General features: G+C 40.0%; 2 protein-coding genes across 2 annotated transcripts in view; both read right to left on the bottom strand.

Annotated features, from left to right (window-relative positions):
• Positions 1-25,516, bottom strand: part of LOC149220545 (uncharacterized) — a 246,597-nt gene that overhangs the window by 90,157 nt on the left and 130,924 nt on the right.
• Positions 1,312-25,095, bottom strand: LOC149220547 (uncharacterized). Its single transcript, XM_089383655.1, has 5 exons — positions 25,042-25,095; positions 21,095-21,974; positions 20,839-20,980; positions 20,445-20,714; positions 1,312-1,321 (listed from the first exon to the last, which is right to left on the bottom strand). Exons 1-5 carry the CDS (start codon positions 25,093-25,095, stop codon positions 1,312-1,314), a joined length of 1,356 nt encoding a protein of 451 aa, XP_089239781.1.

A 25,516-nucleotide genomic window follows, 5' to 3' on the forward strand; every position in this document is an offset into this window, starting at 1 on the left:
GGTCTATCATCCACAACTTTCAACCAATGGTTTGGATCGATTTCACTCCTAGTGAATCTCAGTTTCATCAAACAGCGATCAATCCTCTCATACTACGCCTGGGGTGTTTTGCTTCAAGCCATAGAAGGCTTTATTCCACCTGTATACATGAGATTCCTGATCATGAATCTCAAACTCCTCGGGTTGTTCCAAACTTGTGGACCTACTACATGAGGGGAATGGTTCCCTTGTAAGATTTTCCTTCGCTACATCTCAGACATGTACCTTCGTGCTCTTCTTGAATTCAGACATCCCTGTCACCATCTGACTCACACTCGATAGGGCCCCATGAGTAGACCTCCAGTGTTATAGATGAGAAATGTCAATTGACATGATCCCCAATGGACCATCTTGCAACTTGATACAAATTGCCAACCCTGAACCCATGAGAAAAAGCATCTGTGAAAATTCTATTTTCAAACACGTACTTTTCCATCGATGAATGCCACCCCAAAACCTTTGACTTCCATTTCCGAAATGGACACTAGGTACTTCTTATGATCAGGTACATAAAGAAGATTCTCGTAAATGAATTGAGTTACCCTCATTCAAATGAGGGGTAACATTCCCTACACCCTTTCCGGGATAGGTGGCACTGACTCCAAGTATAATCTCACGATTGTTTCCATCTCTACCAAATTAGAGAGAGCACCCTTCTATCCGATTAAGTGCCTTGAAGCACTACAATCAATAAGCCAAATTCCCACAAAATCTGAAGGAGAGGGCCAATACAAGATAACGCTTCTTTATCTTATCAGAAACAACATTTGATTCTTCATACCTGGGGTTCCTTGCTTTCTTTGAAGAGTCGGTTGTTTCCTTGATGATCTGCATTACCTGTCATTCCTTCAATCATTGAAGATGTCCCTAAAATGATTGTTATCTTCATCAAGAGATGTGTCCTCGCCATTCGGACACTCCTTCACATAATGGCCGAACTTATTGCAACCAAGGCATCTGCCTTTCCTTCCACCCTTAGATCTGGACTTCCCATTGAACTGATTTTTAGGTAGGCAATCAGAAGTTTCTGTTGCGCCATTCTGATAATATAGACTTCACCCTTAGTGAATTTGTAGAGGGATGAGGAACCCATTGATCCTTTTGTCCTTACCCAACTATCTTCGGTGATTGCTCTTTCACTCTTGCTTGGGCTTTGTCTTCACCTCAGTGCCGATACCATGTTAATTTTAGGTATTTTCTATGCTTAGAGCAATTTATTTCAATTTTCACAGTTAGCTCAATATCTTTTCCAGATTAGCAATCACATCAGCATTAAACTAAACTGCACATAGAACATAAACATAAATTGCAAAAGACATGCCAAGACAAGAGGACACAAGATGTGGTGCTAGCCAGGGACAAACCCCAATGTGGGGAAACCCTTGATCAATTCTTCTTATATGTTCTTCAATAGTTCAGCAGAGAGAGAGAGAGATAGTACATTTACAACAGAATTCAACACTTTGACTTATCTAGATAAGAGCATAGATCATCTCTAAGAAGATGATACATGAGATCAGTTGAAGACATGTTGCTTCAACTGATTCTCCAAGGTGACTCCTTCACCTATCATTGTGTTGCATCTCGTCATCATGCTGCACCCCACCGTGCTGCACCATGTTGCACCCATCATCATAATGTTGGACCTCATGACCATGTTGTACACATCATACTGTTGCACCTTATGTTGCATTGTTGTCCCATGTGTCATTGTTGAACCATGTTGTCATACAGCATGTCTCATGTGCTTGCAGCACCATGCTTACCACTGCTATCCATGTTGTCCATGCTTGCCATGTTGCACCATGCTTGCTGTCCCATTGTGCCACTGCTACACAATGTCATTGTTGTCCCATTGTGCCACTGATGCACAATGTCATTGTTGTCCCATCATTGTGTTGTCCCAACATCTTAGCAGCGCCATGTAGCCCAGCTGTCCTATTTACTTTGTTGCACTAGTTAGCAGCACCATGTAGCCCAAATGTCCTATTTACTAGCACCGATGTACTAGTCGCCTTGCATCTATATATCAGTCCACAAACAGCCCTCAATTCTTCATGCTACTATTGATTTCTGCCTAGGGTTTTGTGCATGTAACAGTCTGGTTAGGGCCTAAGTTGCAGGAAACGCAGGGTAGGAGGCCTTTTCCGTACGGAAACAGAAACGAAACCCTGAAACGCGTGTGGTACAGCCGTGAAATGCATTTCCGGCCGTATTGGCACGTTTCTCGATGCGGAAACGCGGCCAATACGATTGGAAACGCGTTTCACGGCCGTACGACGCACATTTCCACTTGTAACTTGTGTTTTTTTAAATTTGTTTTCTAATTTATTATTAGGTTTTCCTAATGACTTCTAGTTGCTTCTAGATGCCTGTCTAAAGTTATAAAAGTGAACTTTTGCCCTAGTGTTGATATGCAGTTCATCAGGAAGTTTGAGGCATATGCAGTTCATGGTAATGTTAAATTCTTAAAGTAAAAGTGATATTCTCCTTTATTTTTCATTTTCATTCTTTTACTTAAATTTTTAACATTACCATGAAATGACTCAGGATGTTTGAGAGTGGTTTCGCCCTCATTGGATTTCATATGGAGAAAGTAGAATTTTAGATCTCACTCAAAATCCAGCAGACTTGTCTGTTTTTCAGGATTTCAGGATTGGGGGGATTGCAATGTTTCCATTGGATTTTATCATGTACTAGGGTATGGAACTTGTATTTAATCAAGAGAACCAAGCCCTCTATGCAGGGGAGACTCCCAATAATCAAGAGCATGTAGGGTACTAGGGTATGAAACTTGTATTTAATCAAGAGCACTAAGGTCATTCGACTATGTAGGAGGAGACTCCCAATCAAGCACAAGACAAGAAATTAGAAATTTCTCGTGGTTGATTTTGGATATTTCTATTTTCATTATGTGATCATTCATGAGTAGATGTGATGTAAATTTAGAGACTTATAGTTTATGCATTGACAATTGACAATTTTATCATAATGTAATAAATTAGAATGTATCATATATGCTTTATGATTGTACATATTTCTTAAATGTCCTAATATATATATATATATATATATATATATATATATATATATATATATATATATTCACGTTTCCCCTTTCCAAAATTTGGGGAGGTCGTGTTTCATATCGGTTCCCGTTTCGGAAACTCGTAACCGTTTCCCCGTTTCATGCAACCTTGGTTAGGGCACACCAATGTTTTTAAAACCGGAACCGGTGACCGGACCGGTCCACCTAATGAACCGGTTTACCGACCGGAACCGGTCTAACCGGCACTGGTTTGGTCTAAACGAACCGGTTTTAAAAAAATATATTAAATAATTAATTTTTAATGAAACAAAACTATTTTTAAGATGTAAAACCATGATTCCAAGCCAATAGAGACAAAATATGCAAAGTTTGCTCATTTATATACCATGTAAAGGTGAATACATCAAAATGGCACCGAGTGCAATACATATCATCAACAAAATAGCAAAATACATAACAAATGAGGCTCTAAATGGCCTATAAAGTCCAAAAACATTGCTGCAAGCTATGAGGCCATTGGCCTACTACAAGTCTACAGTATACACATGATCAATCATCAAGTTCATTACCACTACTAGTAGTAGACACAAGATCATCATCAGGAGCTACATAGACATCATCTGGTTCAGAGTCTGAGGATGCCTCAGCCTGATCTGCAACCTCAGTATCAATGCCACCAATGACAATAGAAGTGGACCTAATGGAAGCACGAGTTTGTCGACCTGCATGACTAGTGCCTTCCATTGGTTCCTTGCCTTTCCTTGATGCCGCTATTGATCCCCCGCCAAAGCCATGTTGATATCAAAATCAGCCTCAAACACAGGTTCTTCAGTCTCCTCCACCCATTCTGATGTTGGATCAATATCGTCCAACACAATGGGATCTAGATCAGGAGTTTTTCTTATCATTTGGAGCTCTAATTGCATTTATTGTTTACCCCCAAACCATGAAATCCTGAAAACCATTAAGTCTGCTGAATTTTGAGTGAAATCTAAAATTCTAGTTTCTCCATATGAAATCCAACGAGGTCGAAACCACTCTCAAACATCCTGAGTCATTTCATGGTAATGTTAAAAATTTAAGTAAAAGGATGAAAATGAAAATTAAAGGAAATGTCACTTTTACTTTAAGAATTTAACATTACCATTAATTGCCAACATTGTTAGGGTTGAAACACCCTTAGTCCCCTCCCAAAACCCCTCAAACACAGTCAAAAACATGTTTTTTAAACTTTATGGTGGTTGTGCCTAAAACCGGCCGGTTTTGTCCTAAACCGGCCGGTTTTCACCGGTTAGGGCCAAAAATCGGGCAAATGAAGGGTCTGACCGGGTTTTTAGGCCGGTTCGGACCGGCCAGCTAGCTAACCGGCCGGTTTGACCGGTTACCGGTTTTTCTGAGCGGTTTTTAAAACTATGGGGCACACCAACAAGCCTAACGTATAGGGAGAATACCCTTGTTTTGCCTCACTGTCCTTAGAGATGACTGTGGCCTGGTTAGGAGGTCCTTTCTAGGCCTCTCGGCCACCTAAACTTCATCTCCCAATTGCTATTGTAGCAGTCCCTCACTGCAGCCCTATAAACAGAGATATACACCCCAAAATCATGCACAAAACAATAATGAAACTCACCTATAGTCTGTAGCCTGATTTGCAAGGTAAGGCTGCTCCAACGTGTCACTAAACAACCCTCAAATTAGTCCTATGATTGCGGCTTTTCCAGCAAGGGAACTTGGCCCTCCTTCACCCTGAAACAGGGCTTAAACCAACTGCATTTAGCCCTTAAACTTAGCTCAGAGATACGTTGTCCATACAACCCTTCCACGTTGTCTAGGGCAACCTTCTAATACTGCGGCTAGGGCATGCTATTATCTTCCTTGACTGCGTCTATGTATGGATCAGCGTATAGGGCTATTTCTTGACCAATGTATAGGTTAGGGCTCCTTCTTTGATAGCATTAGGGCTACCTTCTTTTCCTCTTAACATCTAGAGCTTCCACTCCTAGATTTCTCTTCCACTAAAACCCAAGACAAATTGAGAGAAATCAAGATAGAAGTGTGTGTGTGAAATGACTCTCAAGTCATCTCCTTTTATACTAAAACATTGAGCACATGTGGAGTTTATTTGGTTGTTGGCTGACCTTGACGAATTGTCTTATAACACAAATAAATTCATAACTCCATGAATACTTATGGGAAACAGATGATCTTTAGATCAATTCTACACCTCTCGATGAGAGGGATCCAAGAAAAATATCAGTTGCCATAAATAAGATGACCCACATGCAGTTTGGCCCTAGTTTCCAATTTTAACACCTTGCCTAGAAGATTATCACACCAATTGACGTGACTAACCCAATGGGTATACACAACAGGGGAGTAGGATGCTTGATTAGGGGAGGTACCTACTTGGGAGGAAGAAGTAACTTGGCACTAGAAGATTGGGAACGTGTCATATACACTTTGAAGTTTGGACACGTGAATTGACTTAACAATGATTAGGCTAATGGCCACACTTCATGGAGGTTAGTTTGGGACCTAGACACATGTTGAGGTGCACCATTGGACGTTAATTACCACATTGGCATGCATGAGAGGAACACGAGCACAATTACAGGAGGGTCGCCTTGTATGAGGACACTTGGATACCACCATGGAAGAGGAGCACTAGACTAGCAATTTGTCGACGAGCACACAATCTTGTCAGAGTGGCATTAAGCCTTAAAACATTTGTGCTTGGAGGGCATTTCATCTTAGGGTTGGATAAACCATAGTATGACACTTGTACAACCTAGTATTGTAGAGTGCTCCATGTGGGCTTGCATTGATGGTTAACTGTATGGATGTAAGTCCTTGTTTTATGCTAGCCTCCCTCACCTATTATTGAAAAATGTGTAACTAGGTTCAGTGTTCATAAATGTGAAATGTACTTTTGATTCTTGTATATTGTAAAATGAAAGAAAAATTATTATTGTTATTTTTTAGCATGGGTTTCATGCTCAAGGTTTTTTATTTTAGAGGTCAGGCACCCATTAAGTGCTTTTAGGGTTTGTCCTAGGGTCAAGAAGTCAAAAGAGTCATTGTCATATGAAGAAAACCCCATTGGGCACATTGTAACTTGTAAAAAGAATTATTTTTGTATTTAAAAGTGTCAAAATTGAAAATGCCCTCTAAGACCAAGTCGGCCAGGCAGCTACGAAATCGGCCTCAATTACGGTATTTCATCCACCTTGGAAACCTATATATAGGAGGGAACTCAACCTCCTATGGACATCAATCATTCTCTCATCATTCGAGCGAAGGAGAAGAAGAAGAAGGCTAGTGAAGAAGGAAGAAGGACAAAGGACAAAGTGTTTGGGTTATTTTCTCTCTCTTTTCACACATGCGAAGGAAGGAGGCTAGGTTTTTGCCATTGCGAGATTGAACTTGGAGAAATTGCAAAAAGGTCACAGGGAGGCCTATTAGGTCATCCTCAAGCCCTAGAAGGAGGAGAAACTCAATCGAATGTCAAAGGAAGCCTTGGAAGCCCTAGATCTACTCACATGTGTGGAGGAAACAACTACTGCAGGGGCCGAAATTTTCAGACCTGCAATAGAGGCCGAAATTTTGTAGCTGGGAGTCAAAGTTGTGCAGCTAGAAGAGATTTCACTGGGTTTATCTTGGACAAAGGAAGCACATCATCAAGAAGGTCAGACTTGGTCTTGGAAGGGTATTGGTCTTGATCTAGAGATCCTGGAATTCGTCATTTCAAGAATATATAAGAAGAGAAGAGATTTGTAGGTTTTCCTCTCAAGTGGAGAGGTTTTGGGCCTGGCTTGCAACCTATATCCTATGTTCCTGTGTACTGTTGATCTTCTTGTTTTGATAGTTGTTTGATGATATGAATAACATAATAATAAGAGAAGATGCTAGTAAGTAAGAAAAAGTTAAAAGACATCACAAGTAGTTATCAAGTTTAAGAGAAATCATCCTAACTATAGCCCTATAGATTTCTGAACACCTATTGGATAAATAAAGAGAGAATATATCTCTTTAATCATTAATCATAATTCTATTCTTGTGAAATTCCTTTAAGGTCTTATAGGGAGCAAGCCATTCAAGTTCATCAAATAACCCTATGAGAGCATCAAGAGAGATGTCTTAGTTGTTTTTGGAGTGATTGCTATGGTGAGATGTTAAGGTTTTAACTTGTGAGATGTTAGGGCTTTTTCTATGTTAGTAAACCCTATAAAAGGACATGACATTGGAAGGAATGATGGTGTAACATAGCCCCTACTAAGCGTGGTAAAGGAGGTGAGTTACTATGTTAACCTGAACTCCAAGGTCTAATTATGGAAATGGGGTCTAAATTTTTCGATCTTTTTCGCCTTCCTCAAAACTTAAAACAGATGACATCATTGTGTCCGTCTCGTTGAGACCTTTCCAACGATATATAAATTTTCCTCAATCTAACTACCAGATCAAAAGATATGGTTGTTCAAATATTGGCCTATCAGATGGCGCCATGTCACTTTGCCCTGCCACATGGCACCCAAATGCTCCCCACGTGGCTACCTAAGTCAGCCACCTCTCCACCCAATGGCAGCACTATCCCAGTGGTCAACCTGTTCATGATTGTGTCACGTATTAACCCCTTTTTGTGGTTCACAAGGCCCAACATATCACATATATAGATAATATACACACAAGATATGCGGACGCGAGCCCCTCTATGGCCACTTCGTCCCGAGAATAAAATCCCAATGAAATTGCACTCAGCCCAAAAGGAACTCGTCAAGGTAGGAGTATCGAGGTTACGTGGACCCTCTGTGGACTACTCCTCCACGTGTCATCTCATTACATGCTTTGGCCGCAGGCTCGTGATGGAAAATGTAACTAGGATCGGTCTTCATAATTATCTTTGCACCTGTGTCATTGTATATTTTATGTAAAAACAAAAAAAGAAGAAAAAAAAATATTTTTCAAGCATGGGTTTCATCCTCAAGTCAAATTATTATTTTATTAAGGCAAGTTCTTCATGTTCATTATTATTTGTATTGGTCAAAGTCAAAGGCTTACCCATATCGTGGAAAAGGAATTTTCAAATATGTAATTTGGGTCAAAAATTGCCTCTAGATGCCAAGTCAACCCTACCTTTCAAGTCATACCTGCCCTAGAAGACATTGTCTATTCGAACCCCTCCAGACAGTATAAATAGAGGGTGAATTGAGCTCATTTGGACACACAATTTGCATGATTGGTTCTAAAATATTGCAGAAGGAAGGAGGGTCGAAGTCTAAAATTGACAAGTAAAGAAGGATTTCTCTTAAAGCTCAGATTTGTGGAAGTTTTGCCTCATCTCTTGTTGAAGGTTTGTTCCTGATGTTGTATGTGTTGTTGGTCTTTTGTTGTTAATGGATTTGCTATGTGGAAGGAGGACTTGACTTGGCATTTTGAGGGTTGGAGTCTTTCTATGGTCATGGGTCTTGGATATCTCACTTTGATCTGACTCTGTAAGAAGATAATTTTTCTAGGTTTCCCCCTGGCTTGGAGCTTATATCTTGTGTTCATTATCTTTCTGTGATCTTCTTGGTTATGTTTGGTAATTGTTTGATGAAAAGAACATAATGAAAATTAATAGGAAGCCAACAAATTTCACAAGCAATTATTAAAGAAAGAGAAATCCACCCCAATATGCAGACATCTTGATTTCTCAACATGGTATCAGAGCTAAGGTAATGAAAAGGTTGGTTGAAGATCACTCTTGTTGGCTTCCTAAGATCATCATTTGTGGTTCATATTTTCTGTGATCCAAATGGCATTCTCTGTGGAAAAGTTTGGAAGACATTCTCTTTGAAAAATTCATATGGCATTTACATTTTGTGTTCTAAACAATGGATCACATTCTCTGTGGAAAGCCCTCCTCCTCGTTGTAGCTCGCACAGGGACATTGCATATGACTATATATAGTGGCATCACATCTATTATAGGAATTGTGGAATCAATCATATACAGTGACATTGCATCACAGTGACATCGCATTTGTGGTCTTTATATGGCATCGTATTTGTATGGCTCGTATATATGATTTGTATGGAATCACTCTCGCATCGCACACACTTTGGAACCGCACACTCAAGCTCGATGATTCTCTATGGCACATCAGTTTCTCTATAAATCGCAATTGTGTCCTTTGTGGCTTGTATTAGTTTTTCTACAGTTCGCATCAATGTTCTATGACCTCTCAACTTTACAATAGTCTCGCTCTATATTATAATGATCTGTGGCATCAACACTATATAGTTCATATGAGATCACATATATGGCATCGCTCTGTGGCTCATATCCTTGTTCTCGGTCGTATCTATTGAATCGCATCCTTTCTACAGTGGATCATAATTCCTGAGGCTCACATTACTCTTATCTGATTACAGTGACTCGCATTTCTATTGAATGGAGGCATGCTTTTGTTTATGGCTTGGATCATATTCCCGTGGCTTGCATATTTAATCCAGTGACCCGTATACTATGTTCTTGTGGCTCGAATTGATTCTTCTATAGCTCGCTTGTAATCTTGTGGCTCGAATTGATTCTTCTATAGCTCAATTGAAATCTTGTGGCTCGCATGGCACATATACTATGTGGCATCTTCTCTACAGTGAACGTTGTGCTTTGTGGTATAATCCTTAATATAGTTGTTGACAGGGAGCTTTGACATAGTAATGAAACAATACCCTTAAAATACGGATAATAAAATGATGATCTATATAATAATGGGTCAATAATCTATATGACATTAAGACAATGACCTGATATGACAATGATAACAGAGATGTCACAATTATTCATTCACTGACATAGACCTATATAGTGACATCGCTTAACATCATCGTTAGGCATATTGTTTGGCACATGATGGTTTGTGAAGTATGTATATCGACCATGAGACCTTGTTTCTATACAATGGACTTCACCATGTTTAGAAGAAACCTAAAACTCTGTAAAGAACAGTAATAATGTATATGAAGTATTATGGAGCACCTTTATGAGAAGCAGTCATATACATGGAAGAAGGACTTACTCCATGTGAAAATTTCAGAATCTAACACATCAAAAACCCCTACTGCAATTTCTAGTTCACTATCTCCTACTTGTTCTTTACATTAACAAGTTATTTAATTACATAAACATCGAAGTAAACACAAATGCAGCCTTCACAGATATAAAGATCATGCACTAAAGTAAATAGAAACAATAACAAAAGGGACACTGTTATTTTTGGACAATCGTCCCTGGAAAAACCCAATGCGAGAAAACCAATGCAGTAGATATGAGGGTTTTATTATTAAGTAGATTCTTGAATACAACTAGGGTGTCAGAAGTGGCTCACCCAACACAGTATGTCCTCAGCAATAGTACCTCTATCTGAAAACAGATATTCTGGAAAATCAACAACCTGATGATCAATCCCACTGTGACTCCGGTTGTTACTTGTGCTTGACAGCGAAAGTTGATCCAAGCACTGCTCTGGAATTGCATCACCCTCTCTCGGCTCTACGTCAACTGATCTGCTCTCAGTCTACCCCACATAATCTCCCAGCGCTGCCTCTAAAGCCCTCTACGACTTCTGCGTCAGCCTCTGCAACTTATGTATCCTCTGCGACATCCTCTACGGCTTCTGCGTCAGCCTCTACAACCCTTTGCATCCTCTGCGCTGGCTCCTATGGCCTCTACGTTATCCCTCCTAGACCTGCGCTGGCTCCTACGACCTCTACGTCATCCCTCCTAGGCTTGCGCTGTCTCTCCCGGCACCTTGCTGCCTCTCTGCTATGTATTCTTCAACCTCTTGCTGAACTGCCCCTTGCTGCAACTGATCACTAACTTGATTTCCTCAGCAAGCCTCGCCCCAGAAAATCGAATTCTTGATCTTTCTTGGTGTATCTCCAACTGACCCTCAAGCATCCTCTTATACTTTTCCTGTTGATGATTCAACGGTCGAGATTAAGTCCCTAATCAACGGCTAAGATTAGAACTGGCTTGATCCTCCTCACTTAGAACTTTCTCACCCATATTATATTAATACACATTAATATTTTTATTTTCCTCAGTTTAGACTTAGGAACTTATTAAAAATATTAATTATTTTAACATCTCTTCATCCAGGTGGAATTTCTCCAAACGATTCTGGGTCTTGGAGACCTCATGTGCCTTAGCCTCTCCACCAAATTTCATGGCTAGAACACATCCGATGCTACCAAAAATCAACACTCCAACAATGAGGTCGACCTAAAAGGAATAATTTTTACAATTAGATCATTGTTGCAAGCACAGAAATTTGAGTCACCTTGTTTGAAGAAAGAGCTAAAACTATGAAGGCTGAGATCTTGAAAAATCGTTACAAAGGACTTTGCAAAAATATCTTTGTAGATCATACGCTAGCTTGAAGGACAATGTATTGAGGCACCTATGTCGAAAATATACATTTGATGGAGGATGATTGGACTTGATACTTGAAGAAGAACCGGATCTTTGCAAAGAAGAGATCAGGTAAAGTTGCAGAGGTATATATAATAATATGTATCAAGTCCTCTAGCTCATTATGGTCATTTGAAGGATAAAGGGTTTGCATAAATATAGATTAGAGAAAATGACATATAATAGTTGATATGGTAGCACTCCAAGTATTTAGATGAATGTGGAGATTATATCTTGAGATCTAGATATGAAATGCATTAGGGTTTTACAACATACTTATAAAAGCTTTGCATGATAAATCTTGATGACTATAAAAATCTAGGGTTTGTAGAACTTACAGTTTGCAACATCTTGAAAGTTTTTGATATCTAAGGTTCGTAAACCCTACATGAGACTTGGATTGGAATACCCTAGAAAAGGAAACCCTAATTAATTGCTTTTGTTGTAAAAGGGATCCAACTTTTGAGTTTGACAGATATGACATCATGGAGACAAGGGTGATGAACAAGTCCAAGATTAAGAGGGAGCTAACCATCTTCAAAAGGATAAGTACTCGACATTTTGATTATTATTATAGCTATTTCATCCTTGTACTTTGCCTTTTTGTTCTTTCATAAAGGTTACAAGTCAAGTATGACTGGCAAAAGGAAGAAGTAAAGAACATGGCAAAGCATAAAGATGAAGAAGAAGAGAAAAGTTCGAAGTTAGCATCAACAAAGTAAATTAGAGGACAAGAAGTTCACTTACCTCAAATGGAAAGAGGGAGTTGTAAAGACTCTGATGGATACAATATTAAAGCTTGTTGATTGGTTCGTTCTAGGAACACATTAATTGATGAAGGATAGCTTTATAAAAATAGACCATACAAAGTAACTTCGATCTTGTTGAGAAATCTAGGGCATTCAAAGTTAACAATTTCTCTGCTTGATAATTGCTTGTGATGCACTTTTACTTCTTATCTTATAGTCTTTTCTTCGTTAGCTTATTAATGTGTTCTTTCATCAAGACAATTACCAAAATGCATAATAAAAGACAAGTGACACAGTATGTAGGCTTCTCCAGCCAGGGCCAAAACCTCTCACCTCTTGAGAGGAAAACCCGATCAAAATTCTTCTTCTAGATCTTCAATTGATAAGTACCAAGACCTTGACATAGACCCTTGACTCTAGTATCCTCTCAAGAACCTTGTCACCAACCTTGATGCTCTGCCTCTTCCTTCCTTCGCCTTTCTTCTTGATCTAGAACTGCTCCTTTTCAGCTCCTTCTAGAGAAACTCAGTCTCTATCCTTTTTTGTTGCACCTTCACAACTTCCCTAGAGAATCTCGGTCTCTAGGTCTTCTATAGAGAAACTCGGTCTCTACTTTGATTACCCAGAAGAGTCTTTCCTTTGCTACCCCAGAAGAAACCCTCCTTCGTACTGCCTAGAAGATACTTCATTGCCCTTGAAGAAACTTTGTTACCCTAACTTCGCACTGCCTAGAAGATACTTTGCTGCTCCAAAAGAAAGTCACTTTCACTGGCCCAGAAGAAACCCTAACTTCGCATTACCCAGAAGAATCCTTTCTTTCCCTTCTTTGCACTTCTATTCTCTTCCTTCTTCGTAATACTGCCTTTCACCCTTTCTTCACACTTCTTCAAGTCGAGTTGCTTGTCCAAATTGTGTGTCTCTAAATGAGGCCGAGTTCCTCTATATATACACCTCTTCACTAGGTATTTAGGCCCACTTGACAGTTGGAGTTAGTCCTACTTGATCTAGCAGCTTCTTCATTGTTTGTAGGCCGACTTGAAGAGGTTTCGTGACAATTTCTTGGAGGATACTTTTACATAGACAAGATGACATTTTACAAAGTGTAACATGACTTCATTACATGACAATGACTCTTACATTTTATGACTAGATGACACATAAATCCTAAAGACACTCAATGGGAGTCTTGACTCAAAAACAAAATCCTTGCTCATGAAACCCATGAAGCAAGTCAATAAAATAATTTCATTTTTCTTATTTAAATCTCATTACATAAAAGCATATTTACATGTTATTATGAAGACCGAACCTAGTTACACTTTTCAACAGATCTCAGAGGGGGCCAGTAGCAGGATTCGACATGAAGAATCCCACACCTTGACTTGATGCCATTATGATTTGGTAACTCCGATATTGATGATTTGTTTTTGATATGATTTTGCTCCCTGGAAAGACATTGCAGAAGTATATGTAGAGGCTGGAAAGATAGTAGTTGAAATAATTTGTTGGATGAGATTGATGTACCTATCACTGCTTGGATTGATCATGTAACACATGGATTGTGTGGATAGCACTATTAATGGCTTGGAGAAGCATAAGGGCAGAAATGATATTTGGAAGGCTGATATGACTTACTGAAGAATACGAGGCAGAACTCTGTCATGAAGAATAGAAGGCACGTGCTAGTAGCTATGAGAAAGCTTGGCTCCTTGAAGATAATTGATGAACCATTTGATGATAAAGTTGTTTGATGATTGACAAGATCTAGAAAGGTCGAAGTTTGAATTGTTATGATGTTGTTAGATATTGAGAAGCCTTGTCATGAAGATAGAATGTGAAAGAATTTAACTCTTTAAAATGTTTGACATCCAGAATGTTCGAGGCTTAGGTATGATGTAATATGAGAAAGGAGCCCTACAGCGACAACTATATCTCCACAGAAGAATAAGTAGTTGATGTATTGATGAAGTATGACACCAACTAAAGATTGTGATGATGTCTCCCTAGTTGAGAGGGAGTAAGAGATCTCCACCTTGTTTGAGATGGAGTAAGGACTACCTCCCTAATTGAGAGGGAGTGATAGAGGAGATTGTATTCTCCATGTGTCATGCACTAGGCCAGGACTAACAATCAAACGTCTAGTGAAGGCACTAGGACAGAGAATAGAGGATTGGATTAGCATTTGGGACCGATACTCCTTGAGGATTTGGAATCCAAGACAGGAAGTAGTGTCGTGGACCGACACATTTTGAGGATTGGACAGGGTATTCAACATAAGAGTGGTCGAAGAGGATCGATATTCTTTGAGGATTGCAAATCCAAGATAAGAATAGTCTTGTAAGGACATATCTGTTTAACAACTGGATGGAGTATGTACGTTGAGAGGCAGTTGTGGTGGTGTCCAAATGTATGCCTCCCAGCATTGTGCTCTAATCTAATGGAGAGTTAGAGCTTGTTAGTCAAGGCCTTGCTACATTGCAATTTGACAATGTTGGTTATGATGTAAATGCTTGAAAATGGCTTATCAATCCGACTCTTCTTATGAGAATATTTCAATTTGAGAGTATCCTCATACTAGTTATGTAATCATGAATACCTCCCTGGTTAAGAGGGAGTGTTGGAAAATGTAACTAGAATCGGTCTTCATAATTATCTTTGTACTTGTGTCCTTGTATATTTTATGTAATAACATAACGAAGAAAAAGAAATTTTATTTTTCAAGCATAGGTTTCATGCTCAACTCAAATTATTATTTTATTAAAGCATGTTCTTCGAAAAGGAATTTTCAAATATGTAATTTGGCTCAAAAATTGCCTCTAGATGCCAAGTCAACCCTGTCCCAAAAGACATGTCTATTTGAACCCCTCTCGACGGTATAAATAGAGGGTGAATTGCGCTGGTTTGGACACACACAATTTGCATGATTAGTTCTAAAATATCATATAAGGAAGGAGGGTCAAAGTCTGAAATTTACAAGTAAAGAAGGGTTTCTCTTAAAGCTCAGCTTTGTGGAAGTTATGCCTTATCTCTTGTTGAAGGTTTGTTATTGATGTTGTACATGTTGTTGGTCTCTTATTGTTGATGGATTTGGTATGTTGAAGGAGGGCTTCACTTGGCATCTTGAGGGTTGGAGTCATTCTATGGTCATGGGTCTTGGATATCTCACTTTGATCTGATTCTATAAGAAGAAAATTTTTATGGCTTTTCCCCTTGGCTTCGACACTATATCTTGTGTTCATTATCTCTTAGTGATCTTCTTGGTTATGTTTTGGTAATTGTTTGATGAAAAAAACATAATAAAAATTAATAAGAAGCCAACAAATTTCACAAGCAATTATCAAAGAAAGAGAAATCTACCCTAATAAGAAGACATCTTGATTTCTCAATAGCTCGAGCTCCACCCTACCACATCGTCCCAGCCAATACCATTTTGTGATGTGTTCAAACCATCGAGGTTACATGGAAATCCACCTAGCTATCTGCCACTTCAACCTTGCTTCAACCAATCACTTGGTCATGTTTCCTTACACCTGTGTAGGTGGGCCCCACCACTGCCACCTCAACCCAAGAATAAAATCCTAGCAAAATTGCGCCTAGCTCCACAAGAAATCACCAAGGACAAGGCGTCGAGGCGAAGTCAGCGGCGCTTCCACCAGGCTGACACCACCCTTCCACGTGGCTCCCCTCAAGGAGTGTCACGTGTCACTCATCTATAGTCAACTTGGCCCTACCAAAATCCCAAAACCAAGTGACACATTTCCCACCTCCCAGGTCGCCACGTGGCTTTGAGGCCATGTGGCCTGCCACGTTGGTCGTGTGTCCCTGGTCCTCCACTGCACGGTAAAATTCAAATTTCATGTTATAGAGAAATTCGAGGGGTCCTCCGCCTTACCGTGACACACCTTCCCACAAACCCCACCGCACCACGTCTTCCTAGCGAATAAATCACAGCAGGATTGTCCCGGGCTCCCATTGAATTCTCCGGGGTAAAACCTTCAGGACATGTGGACGACGAGAATGCCTCCTTGGCATCTATGACTCAGATCTTTCCCGCTTGCGCCCTTGGACAAGGTTTTTGGCCATATGGTTCGACAGGGAGCCCACTCCTTTAATCCCCAACAAATGAATCTCGACCCCCGCTCTCAGCGCTTGGACATAGCGCATGTTCACATGACACGTAATCTCAAGTCCCTTTTACTTCTCAGGGCCCTAGAATTCCAGCCCTCGCGGCGCTTGTTCATGTGTATATTTATGTGTTAGTCTCACCATCCCTCTTGAGCTTTTGACAAGGCTCAACCCTACCCATTCAATATACATATACACATATTTCCATAATGTATATAATCAGCAATGAGCCATCTCTCTTAAGCTTATAAGGACTTTGGCCTAGCCTGTAGTTATATAGACATTTAGACATACATATATATGTATTTGAAATGTTATCCTTCTTGAGCTTGATAATGTTAAAATAGGGCTTAATAGCCAATTCCTTTTAATTTCATAACTCATACAACAAAGATTTGCCCATTAGTCAAATTTCAAGCTCATAACAATTCAAAAATCTATAGGCCTCTTAGGCTAATGATAAGTAGAAAACAAGCTCATGGATACATGCAGGAATCCATTCATTTACTCAAGAAATACATAGGAAATCAACATTCCTCAAGCAAGCAAAAAATCACATTTCATAACATATCACAAGCATTGAACCAACACATTGTATCAAGATCAATACAGGCCTTAATCCAACACATTAAACACATTTTGAACATTCAAGGTGAAAATCTTGAGTATCACTTATCTTAGAATTTGAAAGGTCTGGAAACTGAGATTGGAACTTCAACTCTCCACCCAACCTTAGACACACTGCAGCTAAGCCTTTCTTGCAATAGTCACCCCCGAGCCAGATTCTAGAGCTTGAGGATGAGTGCTTAAGGGATTAAACCAATGTTGTCAACTAAAATAGGGACTCCAGAGGACCATCCACCTCCACCCACTAGCTACTTAGTGCAGTCAGTTTCTCACAGGGAATCCAGAGGTCCACCACCTCTACCCTTTAGCTACCTCAATAAGAACTGTAGCTCTACCATCACAGGCTGAAACAGGAAATCCAAAGGCTCACCTCCACCCTCAAATCAATAAGGGAATCTAGAGGCTTATACCTCCACCCTCAAATCAACAAGGGAATCCAGAGGCTCACACCTCCACCCTCAAGTAAGCAAGGAATCTAGAGGCTCACAACCTCCACCCTCAAGCAAACAGGGAATCCAGAGGCTCACCACCTCCACCCTAAACCGAATGAGGGAATCCAGAGGCTTAACACCTCCACCCTCAACAATTCTTTCACACAGTGGTTCCACCCAATCCTGGGAATCCAGAACCCACTATATAAACCAAAAAACAAGCAAAGGGGGCTAAAGAACTCTCCTTACCAGGAATCCAAGGAACATGCCTCCACCCAAGTTGTTAAGGGAATCCATAGAAACCTATCTCCACCCTCTAGCCTTGTAGGGAATATGGAGACTACTATCCTCACCTAAGAGATGTACCTACCATCTCCCAATGCTCAACCAAATGATTTCTCGACCCAGCTATGTCTACTACAACCTTGTTTCTGAGAGTTCCTTGGTGTTCTTCCTTAGCAGTGCCCCGTTGTGTTTGCATTCTCTGCTTCAGAGATAATATTCCCCTCAATGTGTGAGAGTGCTCTCTTCATGAATGCTCCCTTCCTCCTGCAGTGTGTGGACTATCATGATCTCTCTCCATTATGCAGTTGCAATTGTTTTTGTTTGTATGGAAGACATTGCTATCAACCCTTTCTTCTCGTCCATGGTGATTTTGTCGTATCTTATTGGTGGTGGGGATGTTGTGTGTCGGCATTGCCCCTTCCATTTCATGTTTGATGACTTCAGGCTGTCCCGACTACCGCTGCAGCCTATCCTCCTTAATTTTTTTGTCCTCTCTGCCTTGTGGATTTATCCAATAGAGGCATGGCTCTTTTTCTCTTTCTTGCTCAATTAGTTTATAAAACCATTCCATTCAAGACACACCTACTAGCCTTCAATGGTTGTCATGAAACAAGTCAACCTTCCTTCAAATCTTAAGCAAACTCCTTCCTCAAACTTTGGAATTTGTGTCCCAATTCTCAGGTCTTTTAAGTATAATCAAAATATATGAAATATTTACAATAAAGGGGAATTAGTCTAGGGTTGTCACAGATGGATTGTCTTATGCCTCTTGTAGTAGTGCTAAGGTTCTTGCCCTAGTAGAGGACATGGGTGGAGCTAATTTAGTTACCTCTTTCTTGTGGGAGTATGGAGGCTTGGGAAAGATCATGGAAAGCATAGTTTGACGAGTCTTCGGTTAAGTGTGATGGCTTACTTCAAAGAACTCGATTATCGCATTATTGATGTTCCATTGATGTCTTAATGTTTATGTTGATACAAAAGTCGATAACCTAGGGTTTGAGGACCTATTCCCACCAAAATGGGTAACCCCATAGGAGAACTTTTTCTCCTACATTTGACAGCCAGTTGGAAAACCAGCCAACCAACAACCCCTAATAGCCACTATTTGACGATCATATGCCATGCGCCTCCGCAATCTGCACTAGCCATCTGCTTCTCACAATCTGGCATTTACAGTCGGATGAAGGTGGCCTATTATCCAAAAGGTACTTTGATCATTTTGCAATCGAGTGCTTATACTTGTTTGTTTTGGGCATTTAGTATGGATGAGAGGGTAATCTGGAAGATTCGTTGATCTTGACCGTAAATTTGTTCTCTCACCATACTAGAGGTGTTAAACTTTAGCCCTAGTCCAATTGGACACCCCTTAAGACCTTAGGGTTATAGAAGGGGCACTACTTGGAAAACCCAGATTGAGATTGCGTGTTCATTTTCCCCAATATCATACTTTCCACTTTCCATCATGCATTATAAGCCCCATATGCCACACCCATTTTTCAAGTCTAACTTGTAATTGGTTCTTTGGGATTTGGCACCCCCTTGTTCACACTCTTTGAGTAGGGTCGGAAAACTATTTCCTTGGAGGTTGATGCAACTAAAAAAGTGGAAAATCATATCATGGCCACAATAAAAGAAAAACAAGAAAATCAAAATGCAAAAGATGGTCGAGACAAAAGTTAGCACGTGGGAAAAAGCCTAGCATGAGCTTTAACCTCCTCATTGGCCATCACCCACTTCCTGAGCACATGATGCTCATTTACATGAAAAGGAACCCTTGCATGTCCCAACCCAGACGAGCGATAACCTGACTCATCTTAAGGGGTAATACAAATGCTACATCATAAAGAGAAAGCTCTAACCCTTGAGCTATATATGGTAATACACAGCATTATCAAGAAGTAAAAGGCACACAAGAGGTATGGAAGAAGCAGGCCGAGCAAGGTAACTCATGTCTCCACGATTGCTCCATCCTTTACATCCATGCACTCAAGATGTGGACACCCCATCAACTAGTCCCTTGGTCCACGCCACCTAGCCATGATGCCTTTTCCTCTTTAGAGCAATGTTGCACACATCGCGATCGGGATTTAATCGGCGCCGGGAAAAAATCGGAAAAATCGTTAAAATCGGGAAAAAATCGGGAAAAAATCGGAAAAAATCGTTTGGCACAAAAATATTCATTTTTTTTCATTTTTTTTCAATTTTTTTAATATCTAAACCATCTACAACATAAAATAAATACATTGACACATAAATATGATAAAAAAACTAATATATAAGATGTTCAATATCATTTCTAGCGCTAAAATCACACATAACATTGAATCATGTCCTGAATAGTAAGTCCTGAGTCCCAAGTCCAACTCAGCCTCAAAATATCAACAAAAAATATGATAATGTATCTCATCATGTCATAATGTCATATACAATAAAATGAAAGTCTAATCCTATTGATTTCCTCTGCCCCTCTTGCGAGAATATGGCACAGCTTTCTCTTTCCCTCTAGATGTAGAAGCTGGTGCCTGTGGTGGTGGAAATGGCAGTGGAGTCTGACGTGCTCTAGAAGCTGAAGAACTAGTAGTAGCAGCTACAAGAGGCTGAGGTGGACGGAGACCACGTCCTCTACTGGTGGTAGTGGTAGCCCGGGTAGCCCGGGTAGGCGGTGTCACCTCCTCCTCCTGCTCCTCCAACTCCTCCTCCTCCTGCTCCTGCTCCTGCTCCTGCTCCTGCTCCTGCTCCTCCTCCTCCTCCTCCTCCCCCTCCTCCTCCCCCTCATCCTGCACTAACCAATCCTCAGTGGGATCCATGAGAGGCCTCTCGGTCTCAACCCTCCATTCAGCAGTGGTGTCAATCCCATCCAATGAGATGGCTTCCGTATCAGGTGTCTTCTCTAGTTGTTTCACCCACAATCGAAGATTGTAGTAGACATAGACCATGTCATTAAGTCTATGGGACTCCAACCTGTACAAAGTTCATGAAATAATAAATTAATAATTAATATTATAAAAAAAATATTGTTTAAAACTTTAATGAATTCAAAAATTTATTTGGAAATTTGCAATATTTTAAATGTTTAAGTGTTAACCTATTGCGCTTCTTGTTGTGTATTTTTTCAAATACACTCCAATTGCGCTCACATCCCGAGGAGCTGCATGTTTGGCTGAGGATGCGCACGGCAAGATTTTGCAAAAGGGGTACTCTGCCACCATACATCTTCCACCATGCGTCTACAACAAAATTACAAAGAAAATTTTAAATAAACATAAGAAAAAAATGGAATTTGAAGAAACAATGAAATTTGAAACAAAGTTACAAAGTACATACTACAAACTAAAAAATACCTGGGATTTTAACCGTCCTATCATTGATAGCCATCTCAAAGCCAAATGTGCCACCTGACAACTTATATTGCTCAATTTGTCTAGAGACCTCCATACGTTCTTCTGGAGTTTTCACCATCTTCTGGACACAGGTTAATAATCCTTCCACGACCTCAACATCAAAATTAAACCCACATGCATAAGAAAATGCAGGGTTCAGGAAAAGGCCAGCAGCATGAATGGGACGATGGAGTGTGTTGTTCCATCGCTCATCAATGACCTTCCATAGAAGGAGTTGTCTCTGGAACCCATCATCTCCCTTGTCATCATAGTAGGACCGAATGGCTTCTTTGGCCCTATCCATGGCTTCATACAAATAGCCCATTGCGGGCTTCTCACCATCTACCAACCGAAGAACCTTTACCAAAGGTTCTGTGACAGCGCACACCTCCTGCACTCCCGCCCAGAAGTCTTCTTGGTATGAAACAAGTCTGCAGACGGCCTCTCCTTCTGGTTTGCGGCTCATTGGCGAAGAACGCCACTCCTCTGAAACAAACATTCTCTTCAAATCCCACATAGAATTCAAGAGGGATTGAAGAGATATGAAACTCGTCGCAAACCGTGTAATGGCGGGGCGCACCAACTCTTTGTTGTTGGTGCATTTTCTCATCAAGCTAAGCACAGATGTGTGATTGTAAATAAATTTTGTGATGGTTTTTGATGAGTCAACAGCCTCTTTGACAAAGGGAATTTTCCCTATGTCCTCTAACATCAAATCAATACAATGGGCAGCACAAGGTGTCCAAAATAAAGTAGGATGCCTGTCCATAAGCAATCTACCAGCAGCAACATAATTTGCAGCGTTGTCCGTTATGACTTGGACAACATTTTCTGCACCCACCTCCAAAATAAACACATCCAGCAAATCACATAAATTTTTTGCATCTTTGATTTGATGAGTTGCATCAACAGATTTGATAAACATAGTCCCCAAGGGACAACTAACCAAGAAGTTTATAAGGGTTCTCCCCTTTTGGTCAGTCCAACCATCTGACATAACAGTGCATCCTGTTTGTGCCCATGATGCCCTAAAATCCTCCAATCTTTGGGTGCAGTCACGCTTTTCATCTTGAAGAAGTCGGCCTCTGAAATCATGAAGAGAAGGGAGTTTGTACCCGGGCCAACACTGGCAACAGCATCAAGAGTAGGTTGGAAAAATGGATTATTCCTTATAATGCTGAAAGGAATATCACTCCAGAGGAGAAATTTTGTCATCAACTTGTCAGCTTTTTCTTTTTCAGTTCTTTTCATCATTGAACCGATAGTTGGTTGTGAACCAGGTGTGGTTCGAGGAACAAAATATGATGATGCAGCAAACGGATTGACTGACGCTGCAGTAGAACCTGTGCCACTTGGCCCACTTCCTTCAACTGACCTTCTTAGTTGCCTTTTGAGTTCTTCTTTGGCGTCTCTAGTGTGCTCTAATTCTCCCAATGCTCTCATGGCTTTTTGGATAATTTCAGCATTTGTCTTTAGACAGGGCCCCACATCACGTCCAGGGATTTGTGCAAGGTGGAACTTCAACCTGTACACCCCCCCCGAATATTTCCTTTCCACACAACTTGCAAATCAAGTTTTGTCTATCATTCGGAGTTTTAGGGTCACCATATTCCCAGAAAGGATCCAATTTCCTTGGCATGTTTGTTTTGAATTTTGAATTTGCAAACCTATGGAAAAATAAGGATTAGGAAATAGGAATTTAGGATTACATAAATGATAATAGTAAATAGTAAATACAAATTACAATTTAGCATTTGCAAAATTACAAGCTAATTATTTCCAAAATCCCAATTTGAATTTCTAAACCCAAAAAACAATGAAAAATCAAAAAAAATAAACAATGTTTAAAGAAAATGAGAAAATAAAAATCAAAAATTGGTTCTCATAGTCATAACAAATAACCCATCCCAAATCAATGAAAAATTTCTAAAAATTCTTTAAAAACAATGAAAAACAAAGTTTTTAGAGAACCAAAACAAAAAAAAATTAATCTACATACCTGGTTTATGGACAAATTCGCGATCTTGGCTTGGATTCCTCCTAAAATCGGCTCCCACAAGCGACGGCAACCCTCTCCCTCCCTTCTTCTCCTTCTCCTCCTTCTCCTCCGCGGCGGACTGCTGAATGAATAAACAAAAAATCGATTTTACATATAAAACCCCCGCTGCCCGCGCCTCCCGCGATTTTTTCCTTAAAAATCGCGATTTTTTCGAAAAAATCGCGATTTTTTAAAAAATCGCGATTTTTTCGATAAAAATCGTTAAAAAAAATTTCCGCCGATTTTTTGGATAAAAATCGCGATTTGAATCGGCATTTTGAAAAAATCGCGATTTTCCGATTTTATCGCGATTAAATCGCGATGTGTGCAACACTGCTTTAGAGTCACATATATACACTAACACCTATTAGTCGAGGGGTTGACCCTGGAACTGTCACTTCCCCTTGAGGTTGGAAACACCCAATAGGGTTGACCATTAACCACCTCTATCAAGGTAGGGAACACCTTTACGGGACTTGGTTTAGTTAGATATCAGAAGGTGATCCTTGTTTGAAGTATTAACATGCCCTAAACATTCAAGCTTGGTCTACATAGATGCATATTGCTCTTGGTCTCAAATGGATGGTTGTTTTCTCCAATCCATGTTGTTTTTGTCAAGTGGTCCACAGTAGCCCAAACCTTGACAGCACCCACTCCACAAGTACTCAGGCCTTTAAAAGAGATATATGGCTTAGCAAATGCAGTGTTGAGAGAGTTGAGCCTCTTGACAACATGAGCAGATGTTCCCTGTCCCAGAGCACCCTCAAGACCCAGGACATTGGTCTACTTTGACCTAGGACAAAGGATTCTTCATGATGACACCACTAGACCCAGTGTGTCCCCAGGTTGGCCTTGACACAGCCTAATGGGCAGGGAGCTAATTTAGAGTCTATATTGGGATGGTCTCCCATTGAGAGACAAAGGAGTGCTAGTTGCACTTGGAGAAGTCCTAATGCTAGAGTTAGGAGGCCTTATTTGGACATTTGCAAGCCCATGGAAACCACATGATTATTAGTTTGTGTAGCTTGGACAAGTGTTCTAGTCTCAGGTGGTGTCTATGAGGCTAGATATATAGATGGATTAATTGTCTCCAACACCTAGAAAAAGCTTCTAAGGAAAATTGTATTAATTAGAATTAATTAACTAGTTTAATTATTTTCCTAAGTCTTAACTAGAATTAATTAGCTAGTTTAATTGTTTTCCTAGTTAGTGCGAGTTCCCAGTAGAGGTCGAGTTTACATGGTCAAACATATGGATCAGTTCAGGGTTTCAAAGGAGGGCCGAATTTAATAAGAGGGGCCAAGCTGCTTATAGGAGATCAAATCAGCTAGCAAAAGTTAAGAAATTAATTTTCCGAAGGTTTGCCAATTTACGACAAACATTTGTAATAATTTTCAATTACAGAATTGTTGGAGCATAGTAAAAATACTCATCTATAGCACTAGTTTTCCCTTCACTAGGGTTTTTCCAAGAACATTTGTCCAAAAATATCGATGTCTATTATTCCATGTGTGTGCAATATTTTCTCAATTCCTATGATTTAATTTCGTGAAGTTGTGGTAGTGTTTTATTCAGTATTTGCTACATATAAATTGAAGAAGACAAATAATATAATTCAGATAGGTGAATAGTAACAAGTAACTGCAACAGCATTAAAATTTCACATGGTATCAAAGCATATCTGAGGACAGAAGAGGTTTTGTGCAGGTAGAGGAAGAGAAAATCCAAGGGTTTAAAACACATTTCATATTCTTCAGTTTATTTGGGTTTAGTTTTATTTCTGAGGGTTTATAAAATGGCCTCAACAGGATTGAGAGATTGGGACAAATTGGATGGAGCCTCAAATTTGTGTCTGGAAAGCTAGAATTACCTTGTTCTTGGAAGAAAATGGTCTTAAGGAGTATGCGACCAGTGTGATTGCCATAACGGCAGATCCAGCACAACGCACAACATACAACAAGGAAGATGCCAAAGCCAAGAGGACAATCCTTGATGGAGTCAAGGACCATATAGTTTCACATATCGTTGAATTAGAAATAATGAAGAAAATGTGGGGCATTATTTTGAAGTTGTTCTAGGATGCTACTACTAATAGGAACTCGATTCTCAAAGAAAAATTGAGAAATACCAAGATGAACAAGGGTGAAGACATTGTTAGCTACCTCACCAAGCTAAGACTGGTAAAGGACGAGTTAGCTATAGTTGGAGATAAACTGGATGATGACAAGATGGTGTGAATAACCCTGAATGGGTTTACTAAGCAGTGGGATGTCTTCGTTCAAGCCATCAATGGACGAGACAACTTACCGTGTTAGGATCGATTGTGGAGTAATTTCACTCAAGAG

This window comes from Pinus tabuliformis, chromosome Q (assembly GCF_031772625.1).
Source record: "Pinus tabuliformis cultivar Carrire ecotype Pingquan chromosome Q, CPIR1, whole genome shotgun sequence".
Classification (NCBI taxonomy): domain Eukaryota; kingdom Viridiplantae; phylum Streptophyta; class Pinopsida; order Pinales; family Pinaceae; genus Pinus; species Pinus tabuliformis.